Source organism: Muscardinus avellanarius (assembly GCF_963383645.1).
Source record: "Muscardinus avellanarius genome assembly, chromosome: 1".
Classification (NCBI taxonomy): domain Eukaryota; kingdom Metazoa; phylum Chordata; class Mammalia; order Rodentia; family Gliridae; genus Muscardinus; species Muscardinus avellanarius.
Genome location: NC_137786.1, coordinates 70,599,225 through 70,621,587, shown reverse-complemented (window position 1 = coordinate 70,621,587; position 22,363 = coordinate 70,599,225). Strand labels below are relative to the sequence as shown.

Here is a 22,363-nt window from a genome sequence, read left to right as displayed (position 1 = left end):
GTTTGAGCAAGATCCTACAAGCTGGGAATTTATATTTTTAATTCTCCTCCATTTGTGAGGAACACTTGACCTTATCCTCAAACTCTTGAGTATTTGAGTACTGTATTATTCTAAAAGGGGATTGTCATTAGATAATGATTACTATTATTCAATTCTGTATTCCTGAATTGATTAAAATTCACAGAAAAAGGCTGACTTGTATTTAACTTGTGAAAATGCAAATATTGTTCTTATTGTATACACAACTGCAATTTTACTTTTATTATTATTGAATTGATCCATAAAAACAGTAAACTGGATTAAAATCATAAACTCTCAGAGATAATAGTAAATCTCAAAGTCAGCCCTGCCATGTCTATGCTATCTTATTTTTATAGACTGTAAAGATAGATGAATCAGTTTAATATAAAGTGATATGACACACTGAATTGACCATCATATTGTTATAAAATGATTGTTCAAGGAATCTTGAACACATTGGCCTAGTGGCAAAATCAAAATTATGAATCAATGATAAATAGACTCAGTCACTTCGTTCAAAATACAAATAACAAGGCAGACTTTTGATTTAACATATATTGTTTTAATCACTTCAGCTCAAGAAATTTGCAAATTTACAAAGGATTCATTCAATTTTTCCATTTAAGTTATATACTCTTCTTTCTCTTTTTAGGTGGATCTTCTTGTCCCTACTAAAGTCACTGGCATCATAACACAAGGAGCTAAGGATTTTGGTCATGTCCAGTTTGTTGGTTCGTACAAACTCGCCTACAGCAATGATGGGCAGCACTGGACTGTGTACCAGGACGAAAAGCAAAGGAAGGACAAGGTGAGTCAGCATGCAGCTTTTAAAGTTCACAAGTGGAGGGCAAATTCTATTCAAGTTAGATTGGATGAACTGCTTATGCATTTATAATTAAATTAATGGCTACTTATACTATAAACTTATATGTTAAATAAAAAGCTTTAAAGAAACCATAAAGAAGTTTCTAGTAATATAATAGTGCAACCTATAGAATAATAAAGCAGCCTAACAGATAACTTTTCCTTCATTAGTAGTTATGTAAGATATGCCTATGTAAAATTCATGATATGTTTTGTGAACCTAATAAGACTTCAATTACCTACCTACATGTATGTATATATATACATACATACATACATACATACATATATATGTACACACACAATTATTATTACTGCTGGGATACATACTACTTTTTTATTATTAAATTATTTTGCTTAAACTAGAACAAATGTTAGCCAGGTGTGGTGGCCCACTCTTGTAAGCCCAGCATTCGGAAGGCTGAGACAGAAGGATTTTGGTTCATGGACAGCCTTAGCTACTTAGTGAGGCCCTCTGCAACTTAGTGAGACCTTGTTTCAAAAATAAAAAATAAAAAATAGGAGGTCAAGTACTCCTGGCTTCCATCCCCAACCAAAAAACAAAAAAAGAAAGAAACAAATGTTCACCCAAAGGCATCCTACTTCTGAGCTATACCCCCATCCCTATTTTATTTTTTTATTTGGAAACAGGACCTCACTAAGTTGCTGAAGTTGGCTTCTAACCTGTGGTCTTCCTCTCCTCTCAGTCTCCCAAGTACTGGGATTATAGTCGTGTACCAGGACACCTCTCTCAAGAGTTAAAATTTTTAAATATTTTATAATTTATTGTTTATGCTGAGAAATAGAAAATCTAGAAATAAACAAATTTTGACTCATATATTAGTTCATTAAAACAAATAAATCAGATACTCCTCTGCTTAATTTTCTTTATTGTATTTTAGTTAATAGACTTCTTTATATATTTTAAATTATATAATCTATTTTACCAAGCAATCCTAAGCATACAATCATAGAGTTTCTCATTGTGTTTTTTTAAATTCTTACCATTTAAACATCTTCTCAAAGTATTTATATATACTGGTGTCGAACTCTGGAAAACAGTGGTGCTCAGGACTAATATAGATGCCTAATTAGGATCAGATATTAAAATAACATTGAATTAATTAATGGTTTAGATTCTTCCTACAAAAAATTCTAGCTTTCTGAAGACATAAACAGAAACTCTTAGCTGAAGGACTTAGGAGGAAATACAGCAAACTTTTTCAATCAATTCTCTGAGTTAATGATTTTTTTATGTTATATAACCCTCTTATTCCCAATATTATTACTGTATCACTAACCAATAGAAAGGCTGAGGATATATTTCTTTATTCAAGCCTTCAAAGTAGAGAATTTACAAATTCCTCAGAAACATTAGGCCTCTGTGACCATTTCAGTGAGTCAGAAGAGTATGATTCAAAGCCGGGCATGGTGGTGCACACTTGAAATCCCAGTACTTGGGAGGCTGAGACAAGAGGTTCATGCAGTTTGGAAGCCAGCCTCAGCTACTTATGGGCCCTCCTCAACTCAGTGAGACCCTGTTTCCAAATATAAATATAAAATATGTCTGAGAGTATAGCCCAAATGTTTTAAACCATAACATAATGGCATACTTAATAATCAATGGCATCTTAGACTGAATGGATATTGAGTACTTTGTAAGACTTTCTTCCAAGTTATTTTGAGCTACAAACAAGTATCTTCTATGATATATTACAAATAACAATTTTATTTCTTACCTATCACCTTTTACAGTAAGTATTCTGATACATGGAGGTTATTTTTATAAGATTAATTTTTAAGCTTCAAAAGTTATATGGCCTTGAAATTAATTTTAAATTAGATAAGTATTTTCATCTGTTGTCCATGTGTATTATTCAGGAAAAATAACAACTGTGATAGAAAAATATTTTTGCATAGGCTATTTAGGGAAGAAATGTAAATAAAAATACAGCTAAATCCTTCCACTATGGAGAGACCTTTTTTTCTATTTGTGTTAAACATATGCCTCAGTGATTCTGTGTGAATATTTTTAATTTTTCTACATAGATAGACTAGACATTTGCTTATTAAATAATTTCATTTCATTATCTTAGTCTGAAACATATGTAAATTTTTCTGTCAAGTTGCTTGATAAGGCTTTTCAAGTTTTCAATATCCTTACTGATTTCCTATCTATCTGTACTATCAATTATTGCAAGAGGAATGTGGGAATCCCCAGCACGAATTATGGATTTGCCTATTTCTCCTTGCTATTATATCACTGTTTGCTTCATGTAATTTGAAGCTCTGTTATACTATGTGAATAGGCAGTTGGAATTTTAGCATCAATTTGCTCAATAAACCTATCATCCCTCTTATTTCCTTACTATTACTGTATTGTTAACCAATAGGAAGCCTGAGAATATCTTTCTTTCTTCAAGTGTTCAAGGCATAGAATTTATGAATTCCTCTGAAACACTAGGCCTGGGGTGGCTATTTTTGTGTGTACATATATGCCCACCAAAGGTCAATTGAGGAAAAATAGATGCTGCACTCTATTAATTAAGACATCAGTTTCTGAGTACCCTCCCCTAGTGTACACATGATTTAATTTATTATTCTGTTTTATAATAATATTCCACATTAAATTACTTGTAACTGAGTTGGTGATGACACTCTTGTTACAGAATATATATTCTTATATTTCTCTTTCCAGTCTACAATATTTTCTAACACTAAGCTAACTATTTCTTCACAACATGGATTCGGCTACATTTTTATTTAAAAGTCAAATGTTCCTTTGCTCTTATGAAAGTGACATTTGTTTTACACTCTTGGAGCTGTTTTTGTTTTTGTTTTTTTTTTTTTTTTTACTGAATTTAGCAGGAAAACTGCAAAATTTGACAGGTACTTAGTATTTAATTTTTGGGGGGTTGTAAGACAAAGTAAAATAATAATAAATTATAGGAAGAGTACATATATGGAAAAATAGATATGAAATTCGTTTTCTTATTATATTAGCTGTAACATTATGAAAATTAAATACATCTAAATCCACATCATAGGAGCTTTCTTATTGGCAGAATTAAAAAGCTGAAATTACTTTATTTATACTTCTCCCTGAAGTATCCAGTTTTTTGTATTTGTGTGTGCATTTGCGTGTGTGTGTGTGTGTGTTTGTGTGTGTGTGTGTGCTCTATACTAGGTATTGAACCAGGGTATTTCTGAGCTCCACTCCCAGATTTTTTTTTTTTTTTTTTTTTTTAGAAATAAGATCTCACTAAGTTGCTGAGGGTTTTGCTAAGCTGCTGAGGCTGGCCTCCAGCCTACAATCAGAATTTAACAAGTTGAAAATATAAAAGTATACCCAAATTTTTTTATTTTTAAAAAAAACCCCTTTCCCAATAAGACCTAGTTGCTTTTTAAAGCTGAATGACACACATTCATTAAGGAATACACTGCAACACCATGCGGAACTCATCTTGATAAACTTTCTAATTGAATAGATCAGACACAAAACTGTCTGATCATTAAAGTCATGGGGAAAGCCTACTGAAAAACAGGGTCCTGCCTCAGTATCTCAAGAGAATCTGAAGTTTTTACAGAAACTTCAGCTAATGTGAGTAATACCCATATGTAGGGAGGACAATTCTAATTGATGCCAGCCTACATCTAATTGATGTAGTTTGGAATACAGACTAGGTAGGAGGGCACATAAGAATTAGCATTTATATTCATCCAGTCAGGTGAGAAGACAATTATTGCCCACCCTATGCCAAATGCTGTGTGGAAAAAAATCTGAACATGAAATAGTGGTGCAAAGAACTCCCAGACTAATGGAGAGCTCAGGGAAGGGGAACCACCTTTAATTTTATCATCATATTTTAAAGAATCAAAATATAATCTCCCAACTCCAGTGTTTGATATAAAGTAAGTCCAGGGAGGATATAGTACACCGATTATATCAATTTTATAGAAGTTCATGATTCTTCATTAGAAAAAAAATAAGGCCTGATCCTTCTTAACCTCCTTTTCTTTTTCAATACTAACGTGAAAAATAGAAGAGGCAACATGGCCAGTCCTCACTGATACAGCTGCCATAATTTGTATGGAAAGACATATCCAAATTCAACCATAATTAGGAAGGCCACAGAGAGACTTGTCAGTTTTGCTTTCACTTTCAGGGAGCTGAAATGAAATTTGAATGTTTAAAGCCTTAACAGTCCAGCTAGTGGGTAGCTAATAGCCATGCTCTTTTGAAATTTGATCTGGATGGTACTGGAGTACCTAAGGAATCCCTTCAGAAGTAAATAAAGTGGAATTCTCCGTGGAAATCAGGGAGGAGGATGCTCACATAAAAACTGAGTGAGTGAATGATTCTTTCAAAGGAAATAGCCACATGTTTCTGAGCAGCAAGATCAAGGAGGTTTCTCAATACTACATGCAAACCATTAGTCAGTCTCATCCAGTCTGTCTTGTTGCTGTTTTCAAGGGAGGCAGCGGGAAGGAAAAGAAGCTGCTTTTCTGACAGCAATTTCCAAGAATAAAATGTCTTTTATTCACCTTATCTTACTTAGTTAGGTGTTTGGTGAGTGGTTTAATGAAATTAAAATTAAGGAGACGATGAAATAGTTTCTGCCTTGTCTCAGAATAAGGACATTGTTATTTAAGTAAACACCATATGGTATCTGCTGGTTAGAAGTTTATCTGCTTTATTTCTCTTGTCATAATTCAGCATTATGGAGCCTAGTGACTAAGATATGTGCTGGTGTGTAGAATACACAATATTCTAGAGTCACCGACCTAAGAATGTTTCTATCTTAACAGAGTTTAAAGTTTAGTCATGAGCACATGTCTTTTTATTTTGAATTAGGTCAAATCATGCTGGCCAGGAGTGGATAGTGAGAAAGATAATAGCAAATACCACAGTCCCGTGTTTAATGCCATAATGATCAGATGGAATTAGAGATTTTTTAAAAATCTGTTCTTGGGAGTAAATGTGATCATGAAGGCTGATATTTGGCAGAGACAAAATGTTTCATGTAAATAAAGAAGTTCAGTTATTTCTGTAATCCCTATGTCTTGGTCTGTTTAAGTTATTATAAGAAAATACTATAATATAGGTAGTGTTTTTTAAAAAGAATTTTGTTCCTCAGTTTTAGAGGCTGGGAAGTTCAAGATCAAAGTACTAGACGTTTTAACATCTCATGAGGGTGCAATTTTTGGTTCCTAGACTCATAGACCAACCTTTTCACTAGGTAGGAAAGGGGCAGACAAGCTCTCAGGGGCCACTTAGAAAAGGGCACTAATCCCATGAGAGGACTTCATTCTCAAAACTGACTCATCTCTCAAAGGCACCAACCAACCTGGTACCATCACCTTGTGGGTTAGGATTTCAGCCTATAAATTGAAAGGGGATAAAAACATACATCCCATTGTGCTATATATACTAGCAGCCAAATTCAAGGCAATCTTGTAATTCCTTTTGTAGCTTTTAAAATTCTTGCTCTTGCTAAAAATAGAATACCCACAAATTTTGCTAAGACCTATGACCAAGAGAGCTACATTGCAGGAAATATTCAAGTACAAAAGAATTGACTTAGCAAGGTGAAAGTAGTTTTCAGACCTAATTTTACCTATTAGATTGGGAAAGGGCAACCTAGATGAATGAATCTGAATTTGGAAAGCAGCATATTGCCACCAATCAAAGCAGCTATTAAGGTTCACAAAGAGCAAGAAGAAGATTGATTTAGCAAGATCAATTGTGAATGGGTCAGAAGCAAGGCAGAAATCTAGATGAAAGTCCAGAGGCAAATAGGTAGGGCTTTAACAGGGGCTCAAAGTGGTTTACCTACCTCAAGATATTTGATCCTCAATCTCAAGTAAATGATAATTTAAGAGCAGTAAAAAGAAGGGGAGTACAGGATCTGAGGCTTACAGGATATAGTTAATTATATAAGTTTACCCTCTTTCTCTTCAACTTAAAATAACAGATTGTGACTGGGCGTGGTGGCATACGCTTGTAATCCCCTCGCTTGGGAGGCAGAGACAGGAGGATCGTCCAGGTTCCAAGCCAGCCACGCGCACTGGCTTAGGAGACTCTGTTTCCAAATAAAAAATATAAAAAATAGGTCTGGGAGTGTAACTCGGAGGTAGAAGGGTTTCCAGGAACCCCAGTACCACCAAAAAATAATAATAATAATAAAAATAAAATAACAGATGGTGTAATTATAACTGAAAATGGAGCAGCTAGTCAGATGTTGTAGATAAAAAGCAGGAGAGAGCAGCAGAGTAGTCACAGGTAACACTGGAGAAGCCATGATATCATAAGTAGTTCATGTATTTTAAGCAAACATTCAGTTTATTTGGAAAGAGCCATGGAAAGCTAGTGTCCTTCCTAATGATGAGTCTGTTTTACATTCTCTAATATTAAAGACTAACCCTGAAAATGTATAGCTAATGTTGGCAGTGAAGCATACAGTTTTTGTGATGCCTTTTGGATATTTTAAACTTCTCCAAGAATTCAAAAACAGAAACAAATGAAGAGTGCTAACAACACATCAACAGGTGCAAGAAATAAATGTCATGCATAAAATCCCCACGTGTTGTGGTGGGATGGGCACAACACAGTAAGAACATCTCTGATGCTATGACTCACATTTAGTGACAGATCACTTCCTAGAACAGATGCTGTGAAAGATGGTTTCCAGTAATTTTATGGATAAAAGATAAAATGGTACAACAAGGTAACAAAATAGTGAGGGATGAATAGCCGTTTGTTCTTTTTCTGTTGCCAATTATCTCATGTCTCCCAAACTCAGTTTCTTTACTTTCAGAGAATTTGATAAACTATCTTAAAATTTGAAACTATATTTTTAGTTAACAGAAGTTCCTGCAATAGTGAAAATGTATGTGTGGAAAATATAAGGAATATATGTCATCTCTTACATAGTGTTATCGAAGTAAAATGTTCATTAATAATATATTTTTTCTGATACTCGACTTATTACCTAAATGTTCTCAATATTTAAATGTCAAGAGGTTGAATATTTTTATTTTTATCTTTTCAATCCTCCATTCTTCATCAAAAATGAATAAAAATGTCCAGGAGAAAATACATTTCTCATCAACAAAGCTTATGGTATAATTTAAGACAAAAAAACTGATTAAAAATAACAAAATAAGCCAGGTGTGGTGATGCATGCTTGTATTCCCAGCATTTGGGAGGCTGAGACGAAGGAGGATTCCATTTCGAGGAAAGCCCCATCTACTAATTAGTGAGGCCTTTTGCAACTCAATGAGACCCTGTTTCAAAATAAAAAGAATAAAAAAAAATAGAGCTGGGGATGTAGCTCGGAGGTAAAATACCCCTGGGTTCCATCCCCAGTATCACAAAACAAAAAAGAAATATAACAAAGCAAAATAAAAAGTTGAATTCAAGCCAGGCATGGTGATGCACACTTGTACCCAGTACTTGTGGGTGGCTGACACAGTAGGATCATAGGTTTGTGGCCAGCCTCAGCCATTTAGTGAGGCCCTCCGCAACTTAGTGAGATGCTGTTTCAAAATAAAAAATAAAAACTAGGGCTGGGGGTGTAGCTTGGAGGTAGAATGTCCCTGGATTCATTCCCCAGTAACACACACACACACACACACACACACACACACACACACACACACACACAGTTGAATCCAATGATTTTACTTGCATGAAGGGCCATTTCTCATTGGGAGGAGACAGGAGAGCACAAGTTTAAGACCAGCTTCAGGAACTTAACAAGATTCTCAGCAATTTAGCAAGATACTGTTTAAAAAAAAAAATGAGATTGAGGTGTAGGTCAGAGGTAGAATGCTTCTCAGTTCAATGGTTCAATCTTGTGTCACACACACACACACACACACACACACACACACACACACACAAAGGCAAAATTCATAAAACTGAATATAAGAACTAAATTCTGCTTCCCATAAAAACTAGAAAGAATAAATTATATACAGGTAAGTGAAATATTTAATAGATAATAATAATAAAGGAATTTTTATAAATGAATGAAAATAACAATTTTACCTGACAAAATTTTATTTTGTTTTTTTCTTCCTTTGGTAGTACTCTAATACTGTATAAGTAATTGCAAAATTGACTTTTTTATATCCAGCATATTTTAATAATCAAATTATCAACTCATTAAAAAAAAAAGGACCCAACATTCAAGTTAGACCAAATTTGTACCTTCTCAGGTTAGGGCCAGGATTACCTATGTTCTTCACTTAAGGTTACCAGATTTAGTGAATACAAACATACACTATACCTGGTTACATTGGAATTTCAGATAATCTACAGATTTTAGTATATCTAAATCTAAGTCTTTGATCTTGCAACCTTGTCTCCGTTGAAGACATCCTGGATCTGACACAGGAGGATCATAGGTTTGTGGCCAGCCTCAGCCATTTAGTGAGGCCCTCCGCAACTTAGTGAGATGCTGTTTCAAAATAAAAAATAAAAAATAGGGCTGGGGGTGTAGCTTGGAGGTAGAAGGAGGAGACAAGGTTGCAAGATCAAAGACTTAGATTTAGATATACTAAAATCTGTAGAGTATCTGAAATTCCAATGTAACCAGGTATAATGTATATTTGTATTCACTAAATCTGGTAACCTTAAGTGAAGAACATAGGTAATCCTGGCCCTAAAAAAAGTCAATTTTGCAATTACTTATACAGTATTAGAGTACTACCAAAGGAATTAAAAAACAAAATAAAATTTTGTCAGGTAAAATTGTTATTTTCATTCATTTATAAAAATTCCTTTATTATTATTATCTATTAAATATTTCATTTACCTGTATAAAATTTATTCTGGTTTCCCAGGAACCATGTTGTACTTAAAACACTTATTAGGAGAGAGAAGAAAGAAGGACAACTTTCATGCACACACACACATACACACACACTCACACACAACCACATACGCTGTTGCAGCACCAAGATTCTTCTTTGCCACTACTGCGGCAGGATTACCTTTGCTCACTCCCCAGCACTCTTTTCCACTCAACTCTGGTCTACCATAGAAGAAACATGACTGAATGCTTAAATCACTTCTGTGCCCATATATACAGCTCTGTGTTAAGTCATTTTTAACTGGGATAGGATGAAACTCTTCAAAGGGACTTGGAGTGAGGGAAAGGTCCCTAATGTCAGGTGAGAATTACCACAGCCATCCATTTCTCCACTGCCACATCATTTATATATCTGCTGAGAAGGGAGAGAGTCAGGTCACAAATTGTTCTGATGAAATGGAAAATACCTGATGTGATTTAAGAGGTAACTGTAAGAGAAGAGCTTTGAGCTTCAACAGAGAGGCAGGTTACTCTGTACTTTTAAAGAAAAAAAGGCATTCCTACATTTCTGATGTAACACTACTAAGAAGGAATTCGATGTTCTTACTTTCTGACAACTCCTGGTAATGTTTCCTGAAGATATCATTGAAAAGCAGATGATTTTCCAATTTTTTTTCTAAAGAAGTATTTCTTGAGCAGTCAAAATCTTGAATGCTAGAAGGCAGAGGGATTAGAAATATAGCCACAGTTTAGAATGGCATATTTTATGTTTCATAAATCTTTATAGGCAATCATCCTATGTGATATATTTCCTAGAATATTCTCGTTACTTAAGGAGACTTTGATCATAAAAGAAGTTAAACATGGTGATGTGTCCTACCTTCTGCCTTTTAGACTGAGCATTCTAAATGCCAGTGAGTTCAAGAGAAAGATAAAAGCACTTACCAGAATTAGCATCCTTTGCTTTGAATTTTTTCTTGGACTTGTTTTCAGGGTCAAGATCTAAGAACAAAAGGTAATATGAATATAATAATGTAAGGATGGTGGATATGCCTGTAATCCTAAAAACTCAAGAGACTAATGCAGGAAGATTGCAAGTTTGAGGCCAACCTTGGCAACTTAGCAAGACCCTGTATCAAAATTGGCTAGGGATGTAGCTCATTAGCTGAGATAATAATAATAATATTATTAATAATAATAAATAATAATAAATAATAATATGAACTTCTTATGCTGCTCTTTAGCTCATTTTAAAATTCTATCAGCTCTCCAGCAGTTTGAAACCAAGGTTATGCTAAAAAAAAAAAAAAATAGTCAGCAGAAGCAAGCGGTGGAGGTGGCTCCAGTCTCCCTTTTGCCTTTCATGTGGCTGGACTGTATTTGAGCAATCCTTAGATCAACTCATCACTCTCACAGTGGACGAAGGAATCACATGTATCACTTAAGTCATCTTGCTAGTAATGGCAAGGTCGGCATTATTGGAGAGAGATCCTTTAATCTCACAATTTTGAGAGATAAATTGATCCAGTCTATGAGAGTCCAAAAGTTAAAAGTGCTCAAAGATACTCTCAAAAATGTGCTATTTTCTCCTCCCTCCCAACAATCTAAAACTTCAGAAGATCTAAGAAAGAATAAATTTTAGATAGCTATTATGCAGTTCTTTTTCCTGACCAAGAATTGAATCAACCAACCAGTTCTTATGCCAATTATAGAAAAACTAAGAAGAACCCATGACAAAATAAAAGCACTAGAAGACCAGAAATGTGGAGACAAAAAACAATGCAATCACAATCTTGGGGGGCCAATTATTATTAGAATCTCCCATTGGTGTGCTTTGGAAAAAATGCGCAGAAAGATCAGTAGAGTAAAAATAATGCTGCTAGAATTCTAACTAAATATTAAGTGAGTGACTTAGAAAAATTTAATAAAAATTTTCTTGCAACATAATCAGAGATCTATAGGTACTAGGAGCATGAGGCTAGGCTAGAATTTCAAAAATACCTGAAGTCAAAGATCTACATTTTTACATAATTGCAACAGACAGCAAACTGTAGAGTCACAAGAAATTTCCTGACAGCAACAATGGGAGTAGAAATAATTTTCTCAGAAAATCTGTATGTTTATTTTAGTGCTTTAAAGTAATGTGTGCATTGGTAGAAAACTGTATAACTTGTTCCTAAGTTTTTCTCTACACATTCCCCATCAAGCAAAAATGTTCTACAATTGGATCTTTGAAATTAAATCTTTGAATAGGCAGTTTATTTTTATTTATTTATTTATTTATTATTTTGGTGGTACTGGGGTTCCTGGAAGCCCTTCTATCACTGGGCTATACTCCCAGACCTACTTTATACTTTTTTTATTTTTGGAAACAGGGTCTCTTAAGCCAGCACAGCTGGTTCTGAACCTGCGTGATCCTCCTGTCTCCACCTCCCAAGCGCGGGATTACAAGCGTGCGCCACCATGCCTGGCTGAATAAGCAGTTTAAAAGCCTCATATAATTTCACTAAGGGAGCTTGAAAGTAATCAGATCTCTGAAGCAACTGGGATCTAGGTTTCTGAAGGGGCTTATGGAACAAAATATCATCTTAAAAGGAGCACAGCTAAAAACTAGTATCCAATAGGAATTATGGTGCAGAGTAATTTATATATGGCATCATGCTTCATAGCTTTCAGAAAATCTGATTGCAGTTTCTCAAGTGATTTCAAATTCATCCTGAGTACATGGCCAAAGGAATGCTCCTCAAATAATTTATAAGCTATTGCTGAAAAGATATTTAAGATGATGTTTTGTTGCTGAAATATAACAGAACAAGTAACCCTTGTTGTTTGACATATTTATTAGATTCATATCCATGATAATAAATATCATTCAGAAATTTAAAATAAGGGCAAGAAATAGAGAGGGAGTAGATCATAAGTGTAGAAGGCTTAGAAAGTATAACTTAGAGTCGAAATAAATAAATTCCATTGGATTTTTTATATCAGGATTTATTTAAAGAATTTAAAAAAGAGTGAGTTCAGAATTAACTTTAAAGCCCAAGTGGCTGTCAGAGTCTATCCAATGATGTTGAGCAAGTTTTGAACACCACCCTTTCATACACTTGAGGTCCTTTTCCAACTGTCAGTATGACAGACATCAAAAAATTACTATGCAAAGCCTATAGCCCCTCAATGACACTCACTACAGCGTTTAGGATTCCCCAAATCCACCACGGATTCTCACCTTTCTTGCATTCCTAAAGGCTTCTAAGACCATCCTGGGATTTGGTAATTCACTAGAATTCACAAAGCATATTTATAATATTATGCACAGAGTTAGAGTTTATGACTATGCAGAATATAGATAAAAAATCAGCCAAGGGAAGAGTTATATAGGGCAGAGTCCAGGAAAGCTCTAGGTGTGAACTTTTAGATGTCCTCTCCAGTGGAGGCTCCATGAGTGCCAAATTCCAGCCAGGAAGCTCATCTTAGTCTTGGTGTTCGGCGTTTTCACCGAGGCTCTGTCCTGTAGACAACGTTGACTACCAGCATGGCTTAGTTTACTTGTCAGTCCCTACAATGGTCAGGTTCCCACCTCAAATCAAAATGTTAGCATAGACTATCTGGTGCAGTCCATGGCCCCCAAACAAAGACATTCTTTTGAGACGGGACTTTCCAAGGGCTGAAAGGTTATGTCACAGACCTGAATGCCAAAGCCAAGCATCTCTTTGGGTAAGAGTAACCTCTGGTGGCACATTTCATATTACACAGTTGTGTGGACCCTGCACTGATCGCTGTAATGACGTGTGCGCAAACACTATGCCTGTACTAGCTTTTACACATCCAGACCTCTACACAAGAGACACTCCTCAGAACAAAGCTTTATTAGTCAGCAATTTCCTTCAAGACAGCACATGCCATCGAACTCCAAACAATGATGTGTCTTTCAAAGAAAACAAGATGACATCCTTTTGAAGACAGAGAAATAAAGGAGATTTGAAGACAGAAAAAATAAACTGGTTAAGTGGACTAACTGGATTAATCTACAGATGAGGCTGGAGCCTTCACAGTCCAATCATTGCCTAAAAGCCCCACCTCTGAACTTTGCTGCATAGGGACCAGATTTCTAGCACATAAACTTTGGGGAAACAGCCAGAACCAAACTGTACGACTGTTTCTCGAATGTGTTATCGCCAGTGATTGACACAAAAAGCATTTTTCATTTACTCTTATTTGCAGACTACATACATGATATCTTCATTGTTTGGGGATTCCCATTAAAAAAATGTCTTATGTATACATTTTATAAATTTTTATAAATTTGGATTGCTTCCCCTTTTCTGCTTTATTTTTTTGGTATTTAGGTTTAAATCCAGGGACATTCTATTTCTGACTTACTCCCCTACCCTTCTTTGTATTTTGAAATATGTCTTGCTAAGTTGCTGGGTATCTCACTAATTTGCTGAGGTTGGTCTCGAACCTTCAATCCTTCTGTCTCAGCTTCATAAGTACTGGGATTATAAGCATGGGCCACATGCCTGGTTGATCACTTACCCCTTTAGCTTATGCTCAGTAATGCTCACCAGCTGACAGGTTTCATTGGTGATTGTTTTACTTCACCAGCAACTTTAGGGGGCAATAGTCCTACACAGGAAGCTTTGGGTGGGAGACTCCAGGCAGTTCTGTGTGCCTCTCTGTTCATGAGAACTTTTGCATATTTTGATTATCCTATAGTGAAGGCTCACCCCTTAGCTCATTCTTCTGCAGACAGATGATCCATGTAGACTCTTGTTAACACAATCTACTTCTCCAACCAAAGCCTTTTTGAGTGTGAACCCTTAGAATATGATTCTCAATATACCCTATGTTCCAAAAGAACATTTCCTAGTATATTGGAATTTATTTGAAAAGTAGTTTCTTATTTCCTTATTACATTGGAAAGAATGTACCCATATTTAGACTAATTTTGTCACAGAGTTTCATTGGTTTAGTGGAATTGATTGCAGAGGAAACTATCAAGAATGATATACCAACCATTCAATCATGAAATGGTTTCAGGATGCTGGTAAATTTTCTTAGAAAATTGAATTTACTGAATAATAGCTGAAGCATATGCTGGCTAAAAGAATCAAACATTAGTTTCAAACTTTTTATATCCAGTCAATAAAGTAGTTTCATACTTGCAAAAGTTAAAATTTTTTAAATATTATATATTCCTTTAAATGAAGTTTCTATACATGATATTTGCTTTTATTTTGTAAAGAAATTTTGATTTCTGAAATGCCCCAGCATATAACCAAGTAGAGTACAAATTATAGATTAGCCTAAAATATATTGACAATCTAGCTACAATTAGAAACAAGAAGTATCCTTTATAAACACTATTCAAATATAAACTTATTTTAATTTTAATTGTATATATTAGTACTGTAAAAGTTTTTCATACAATTTTTTAAAATATTTAAAACCAAAGCTTTAGTTCAAGCTGTAACTTTAAAATTTTGACAGTTTCAAAAGTTTAAATAATGTTGATATTAAGCATATAAAATAAGTTTTATGATACAGAACTCTAATAAGGATCTGACATTTAAATCACCCACACATTTTATACTCACTATATATGAATGGTTACCTTATAAAATAGATACTTAAATACTAATGTTCATTAAGTTTACACTATTTTAAAATAAATAATAATTTTAACTAGGAATTGCTATTTTAGAATGTCATAAATTCAATAAGATGAAATAAAATTAAAATTAAAATAAATATTTTGTGTGTGGTACTGGAGATTAAACTAGGTGATTCTACCTCTGAGCTATACCCGCAGCTCTGCTTTGCTATTTTGAAACAGGGTCTCACTACCTTGCTCAAGCTGACCTTGAACTTGCAAGCATCCGGTTTCAACTTCCCAAGTACTAGGATTACAGGTGTGTACCACCTCAGGCAGCTGGATAAATATAGATTTATGCATCTACTCTGTTTTTTGCAAATAAAATAATATGGGAAAATCATGGCTTAAGAAAAAAATTCTGAGGAAATCTTAAAGTTATTTGACCATAAACCAATGAGCCATAACCCAAAACTTAGTGTAATATTTTTAATACTTAGGCTGATGTTAATCAACATACTGTATCTCCCCAGTGCAGTGCTGCACACCTGTAATCTCAGTACTTGAGATGTTAAGACAGGAGGATTGCAGGGTCAGTGCTAGAGCATATCTGGTAACTTAGGCTCTGTATTAAAAATAAAAGAGGCTGGAGGTATAAGTAAGAAGCAGGGTGCCCATGGATTCAACCCTCAGTATCAAAAACAAAAACAAAAGCCTGGCATAGTGGTGCAGGCTTGTAATCCCCACGCTTGGGAGGCAGAGACAGGAGGATCACGCCAATTCGAAGCCAGCCTCACTGGCTTAAGAGACCCTGTTTCCAAATAAAAATATATATAAAAAAATAGGTCTGGGAGTGTAGCCTGCAGATAGAAGGGTTTCCAGGTACACCAGTACCACAAAAAAAAAAAAAAAAAAAAAAAAAGCCGGGCATGGTGGCACTTGTGGAAACTGGAGGATCTTGGTTCGAGGACAGCCTCAGCTACTTAGTGAGACCCTCCGCAACTCAGTGAGACCCTGTCTCAGAAATAAAGACTGAAAAATAGAGCTGGGGGTGTAGTTTGGAGGTAGAATGCCCCTGGGTTCCATCCCTGGTACAACAAATACACACACACACACACACACACACACACACACACACACACACATATATATCCACGGTAAAGTTATACTCTTATCTTTTGAATTGTTCATATATACTACGTTCAAATAAATACTATACTTTAAGTCAATGTTAAATCACAGAGTGTCCAATGGAATGCAATCATGATGAAGTCAAGTAACGTGAAGAAAATCATGTAACATGAGGATTTTCTTATTTCTCCCAAATGTTTCTTATTGCTGAGAATTGTTTCAGCTAGTCTAAGTCTTTCATTTTTCCATATGACTTAGGACTGCTTTTTTTCCTAGCTCTGTGACATTGATATTTTAATAGGGTTTGCATTAAATTTGTAGATCACTTTTGGCAGAATGGCTCTTTTGATAATATTTATTCTGTCTATCCAAGAGCATGGAAGGTCTTCCCATCTTCCAAGATCTTTGATGTTTTTCTTCGGTGCTTTACAATTTTTGTTGTAGAGGTCTTTTACCTCCTTGGTTAGATTGATTCCTGAGTATTTTGTTGTTTTTGAGGATATTGTGAATGGAACTGTTTTCCAATTTTTTTCAGTGTATTGATTTTTTTATATATAGAAAAGCCACTGATTTTGTAGATTAGTTTTATATCATGCTACTTTGCTAAATTGATTAATCAGCTCTAGAAGTCTTTTGGTTGAGTGTTTAAGTCTTTTAAATATAGGATCATGTTATCTGCAAATAGCGAAAATTTCGGTTCTCCTTTTCCTATTTATATTACTTTGACTTTCTTATTTTGCCTTATCATGCTGGCTAGTTTCAAGGATTACATTAACAAGACAAATGCAAACAAAGAAAGTTTTAACCACCCTCTCTATTTGTATAATCTATGAATCTAAAATGTGGTTCTAGTCTCCACATATCAGAAAAGAAATAATGAAACCTAGAAGGGAGCAACCAAACACATAGGTGAGGGGATGTTGAGACTTCAATTAAACACTGACTCTTACCTTGAAGAATTCAGGAAAGTGGTATTAAAACACTCCAAACGACTCACTATTTGTACAATACAAGCATAAATTCTGAAGGTAAGACTAATTGAAATATGTTTAAAACTTTGAATGAATTAACTTTAGGACAAATAAATAGAAAACTATTGTCATGAACTAGATAATTTTCCACAGAAATAATATCTACAATAAATCCCTAAGGGATTCTGCCATATCTAGAGTACTAGTCCATGACAGCTGAAAGAGCTGAGATGTGCCCACCTGTGTCTCATCCTAATATATATATATATATATATATATATATATATATATATATATATATACATATATATATATATGTATATATATATGTGTGTGTGTATGTGTATATGTATATATGTATATGTATATATGTATATATGTATATATACATATAGATGTGATATATACATATATGTGTGTATATATATATCACCTAATATATATTATATGTATATATATTATATGTATTATATATGATATATATGTATAGTCTCATACACACACACACACACACACACACACACACACACGATGCTGTAAGCACCATTTGGTTGTTATTTTTATCTGATATCCTCTCTGCATTGTGATTTGAATCCCCACTAGAATCTGATTTGAATTTTAACTAGCATCACAGGAGAGTCAACAATAGAAAACAGAATCCAAAATCTGATACATGTTGAGAGAGTTGTGTTTTTCTCTCTCTTGTCTTCTCTTTGCTTGCAATTATGGACGCCTCTCCGGTGCCTGGAGTGCCTTTTGCTAGAAGCCCCATATGTTTGGAAATGCCTTCGAGACCCCCGAGCATTATCATGTTTGAATACATCAGCAAAGTTGTCATCAGCTAATTAGTCTCCTCCCTTAAATGAAGCTTGAGCTTACATGTTCTAAAAACTTGGAAATTAAACAGTGTCTTTCCCATATAAAATTATCTCCCTTCTATATGGAGATTTAATATTCGCCATCAGCCTTTTTGACTTGTATTTTATTCGAGGTACTTGTATCTTTAAAGCGGTCATGTGAAATGCACATTTATGGTAATCATACAGGTTTTATAAAGTTAACCAAAAATACTGTGCTTGCATTTTTTTGCCAGGTAAACACTGAAAAAGCATTTATGAGCAGGCTCTTTCCAGTGCTGGAGACGAAAACAAAGCACAAGTGCCTCATGTTTACACAGCAGCTGCAGAATGTCATCTTAGCAAGTGTGCCTTGTACGCTGTACTGTTGTCACTGAAAATGCTCTAAAAATAACACCTTCTTTTCAGTTCTTTTAGAGCATGGTTTAGGTCATACCATATAAATTTTGGCTATTTTTCTGTGGGCACTTTCATTTTACAAATGTTCCTGTTTTATGAAGCTTCACTTATTTTTCTAAATGAGCATCAAACAACTGGTGATTTTTACATATTAAATCAGAAATTTCAATATTTTATTCAGTTTCAGGGCTTATATAGTTTCTCCATGTGCCCTCCATTATTAAGAAATAGGCATGACCAATCATGTAATGCTTTGTGGCTTGATTCTTATTGTAACCTGTGCTGAAGAGGAGAGACTTAAAAAAAAAAATGGTTCTTCCTGTATTTACTTTCCAAGAGATGACATAACATTGCATTTTGTTTTTTGTTTTTTTGGTGGTACTGGGGTTCCTGGAAGCCCTTCTACCTCCGGGCTACACTCCCAGACCTATTTTATATTTTTGAAACAGTGTCTCTTACGCCAGCACGGCTGGCTTCAAACCTGCGCGATCCTCCCGTCTCCACCTCCCAAGCGCGGGGAATACAAGCGTGCGCCACCACGCCCGGCTTATAACATTGCATTTTGAACTGTTATAGATCTTACAATGAAAGTTAATGAATTTGAAATCTATTATTCCAAAGGTACACATTAAGTTCTCTAGCAAGAATATGAAATTGAATTTTAGATTCCATATTAAATTATAACACTACAATCTCAGTGAGGCATTTGAATACGACTTCATGTCAAAGAATGTGCCAAGGAGCCAGAGCATGCACCCTCTTTTTCTGCTAGTGCAATGATAACCTCTCTTAAGATTTTGGTATATGTTTTCATGGCATGTCCTGTGCTTGTGTGATATTGCTAATAAAGATGCTGTTACTTAATAACAGATCTCAATCCAGAATGTGTTCCTGCTTGGTGAATACCCGCCACAGAATTGTTGGAGATAAAATTCCTATTAAATCGATATGAACTTTTTATGCCAGGATGATGGATTCTAGACTTTACACAGCCCCGTATTCTCATCTTCGGCAAATATTTATTCAAAAACTGGCTTTGAGATATATTTTGTGTCAAGTTGAAAAATTGTTCCCCCACCAGATGGGGACAGCACTTTCTGTTAGTCCTCAAGGGCAAATTATCTTCCCATGGAAACAGCAGAAAGACACTCTTGGCTGTTTTTCCTATTAATCAGTGCCACATGGTCCAATGCTTTAGAAGAGGGTATCTTTATTTTTCTATTTCTAGGGAATCTTATGTGACCATATCAGACTGAACCAATTTCGAGAGGGTCCATTCAAAGCATCCCCTTTAATTTCAGAAAGTTCAGAGATAGGGGTAAAGTATTCTCATTCTCCCATATCATGATAGAATTCCTTGTTTTTCTTTTGAGAATTTTACTTTTAGCTTTTCTTTTGGTTATATAAAAATATTTTAATTTCAAATAAGAAAAAAATTATCATTCAATCATAAGATGCCTAATGAAGCTAAAAGGAATTACTTTGAAGATATTTTTGCTATTCTAGTTGAGCTAAATTTTCAGAAATGTACATGTCAAATGTTAGAAATTATTTTAATAATTTTCAAAAATATATAAAGTAAAATCCTCTGGTAAAGACTATTATATGAGTTTCCCCCAAGTAAATATTAACTTTCATTTCTATCAAAAGTCCAATGTTTTGACTTACTTTTGATTTTCTGAAGCAATACTTTTCAAAGTTATTATAAAGATCCTATGGAAGAAAACAACTTTAAAAGCTTTTTAATAAAAAAATGAAGGGGAATAGTCATGCAATGCAGAGTTTCAGAATATTAATGTGACAAAGATCATAACATTTTATTGTATGGATCTAAGAAATAGTAGAGGAAAAAAGTAAGTTCAAAACCAGCATTGACTGGTTGTTTTTTATGTTAGAAGGGAGCAAGACATTGTGGTAGAGACTGTAGTTGCTCACCAAATACCCATAGACTCCTGTTCATTTCTCAGACTCCATTGCAGTTATGAGTCATATAATTAATTAAGGTCAAATAGATACAGATGGATAGAAACTGCTTCCATACCTTGTTCTTTAATTCATTCTATACAATCTACCAACTCTCCCTTTTCCTCTTGGAATGTGAAAGCCACATGTTCCAGATGATGGTGGGTCACTTCTGGAATAGAGCAAACTGGATAAGCAGCCAGATAATCATAAGCTGATAACATATGCAAACAATAATATCTGTTATTCTAATTATTCTTTTTGGTGGTGGTAGGAGTACTTGACTGAGCCCAGGGGCATTCTACCCAGCCCTATTTTATTATTTTTATTTTTTAAGCAAGGTCTTGCTAGGTTAATGAAAACCTCACTACTTAGCTCATGCTACCCTCAAACCTACAATCCTTCTGTCTCAGACCCCCAAGAACTGGAATTACAAGCATGTGCCACCATACCTGGCTTATCTGCTATATTTTTTAAGTGGAGAAAGACAGATAAAAATTATTTAGCCAGGCGTGGTGGCACACGCTTGTAATCCCCACGCCTTGGGAGGCAGAGACAAGAGGATCGTGCAGGTTCAAAGTCAGCCGTGCTGGCTTAAGAGCCCCTGTTTCCAAATTTAAATATATATATATATATATATATATATATATATAATTAGGTCTGGGAGTGTAGCCCAGAGGTAGAAGGGTTTCCAGGAACCCCAGTACCACCAATATGTGGTGTGTTTGTGTGTGTGTGTGTGTGTGTTTACCTACATTAGAAATCAGTTCTTAGCTGGGCATAATGGTGTATGCCTATAATCTCAGTACTTGGGAAGCTGAGTCAGGAGGAATTCAGGTTCCAGGACAGCCTAGGTAACTTAGCAAGACACGCAGCAACTTAGGCCCTGTTTTCAGAAAAACAATAAAATAAAAAGAACTGGAGTTACAGCTTGGAGATAGAATGAACCAAGGTTCAACCTCAGTACTGCAAGAAAAATAAGCAAAACAAAACAAAATCCTTACATTATTTTATCTATTAAATTAAACATTAATGAAAATATAATTTAAAATCAGCATGTAAAAGAAGCTGCAATATATTCAAGAGAAGAAAATGGATAAGAATCAAATCTTACACTTGGGAAACATATTTCAAATTTAGAAATAATATTTCCAGAGAAAAGGAGGCTATATAATTGATATTCTTTGCTCTTCTTTATTAGGTTTTCCAGGGCAATTTTGACAATGACACCCACAGAAAAAATGTCATCGACCCTCCCATCTATGCACGACATATACGAATCCTTCCTTGGTCCTGGTACGGGAGGATTACCCTGCGGTCAGAGCTGCTGGGCTGCACAGAGGAGGAGTGAGAAGGCTGTACATCCCATAGCCCCCACTTTATTTCCCTAAAACTTTCTCGATGGAATGAACTGTGCAAAATATGTAGGAAACTGAATGTTTTGGGTTGGTTTATTTTTTCATGAAAAAGTGCTTAAATTATGGTAGGCCACTGTCTTTTCAAGAAGGTCTAAGCCTGCCTTTTCAATAATTTGATTTTTATTGTTCAACTCTCTTAATTAACATCACATTAACTGTGAATTACTTTTCTCATTGTTTTCTGAATTATTTACATGATTGAAATATATTAAGGAAAGAAAATAAGGTTCTTTTTATAGCAAAGGTAAAAAAAAAACCTCATAGTTATCAAATAAGAGTTGATAGAACATTTACAATCACTACTCAACTAATTCTTACAAAAGAAATA

At 34.8% G+C, this 22,363-nt stretch overlaps 1 protein-coding gene across 2 annotated transcripts in view; it reads left to right on the top strand.

The window, feature by feature from the left end:
* The window catches only part of EDIL3 (EGF like repeats and discoidin domains 3), a gene marked incomplete at both ends in the record, with an annotated part of 431,096 nt that extends 409,128 nt beyond the window's left edge, over positions 1-21,968 (top strand). For both annotated transcript variants that reach the window (XM_080696996.1, XM_080696995.1), the window contains 2 exons: positions 674-829; positions 21,819-21,968. In XM_080696996.1, coding sequence (XP_080553122.1) covers positions 674-829; positions 21,819-21,968 — 306 coding nt within the window. The remainder of the gene's footprint in view (positions 1-673; positions 830-21,818) is intronic.
* Between the last annotated feature and the right edge of the window lie 395 nt (positions 21,969-22,363).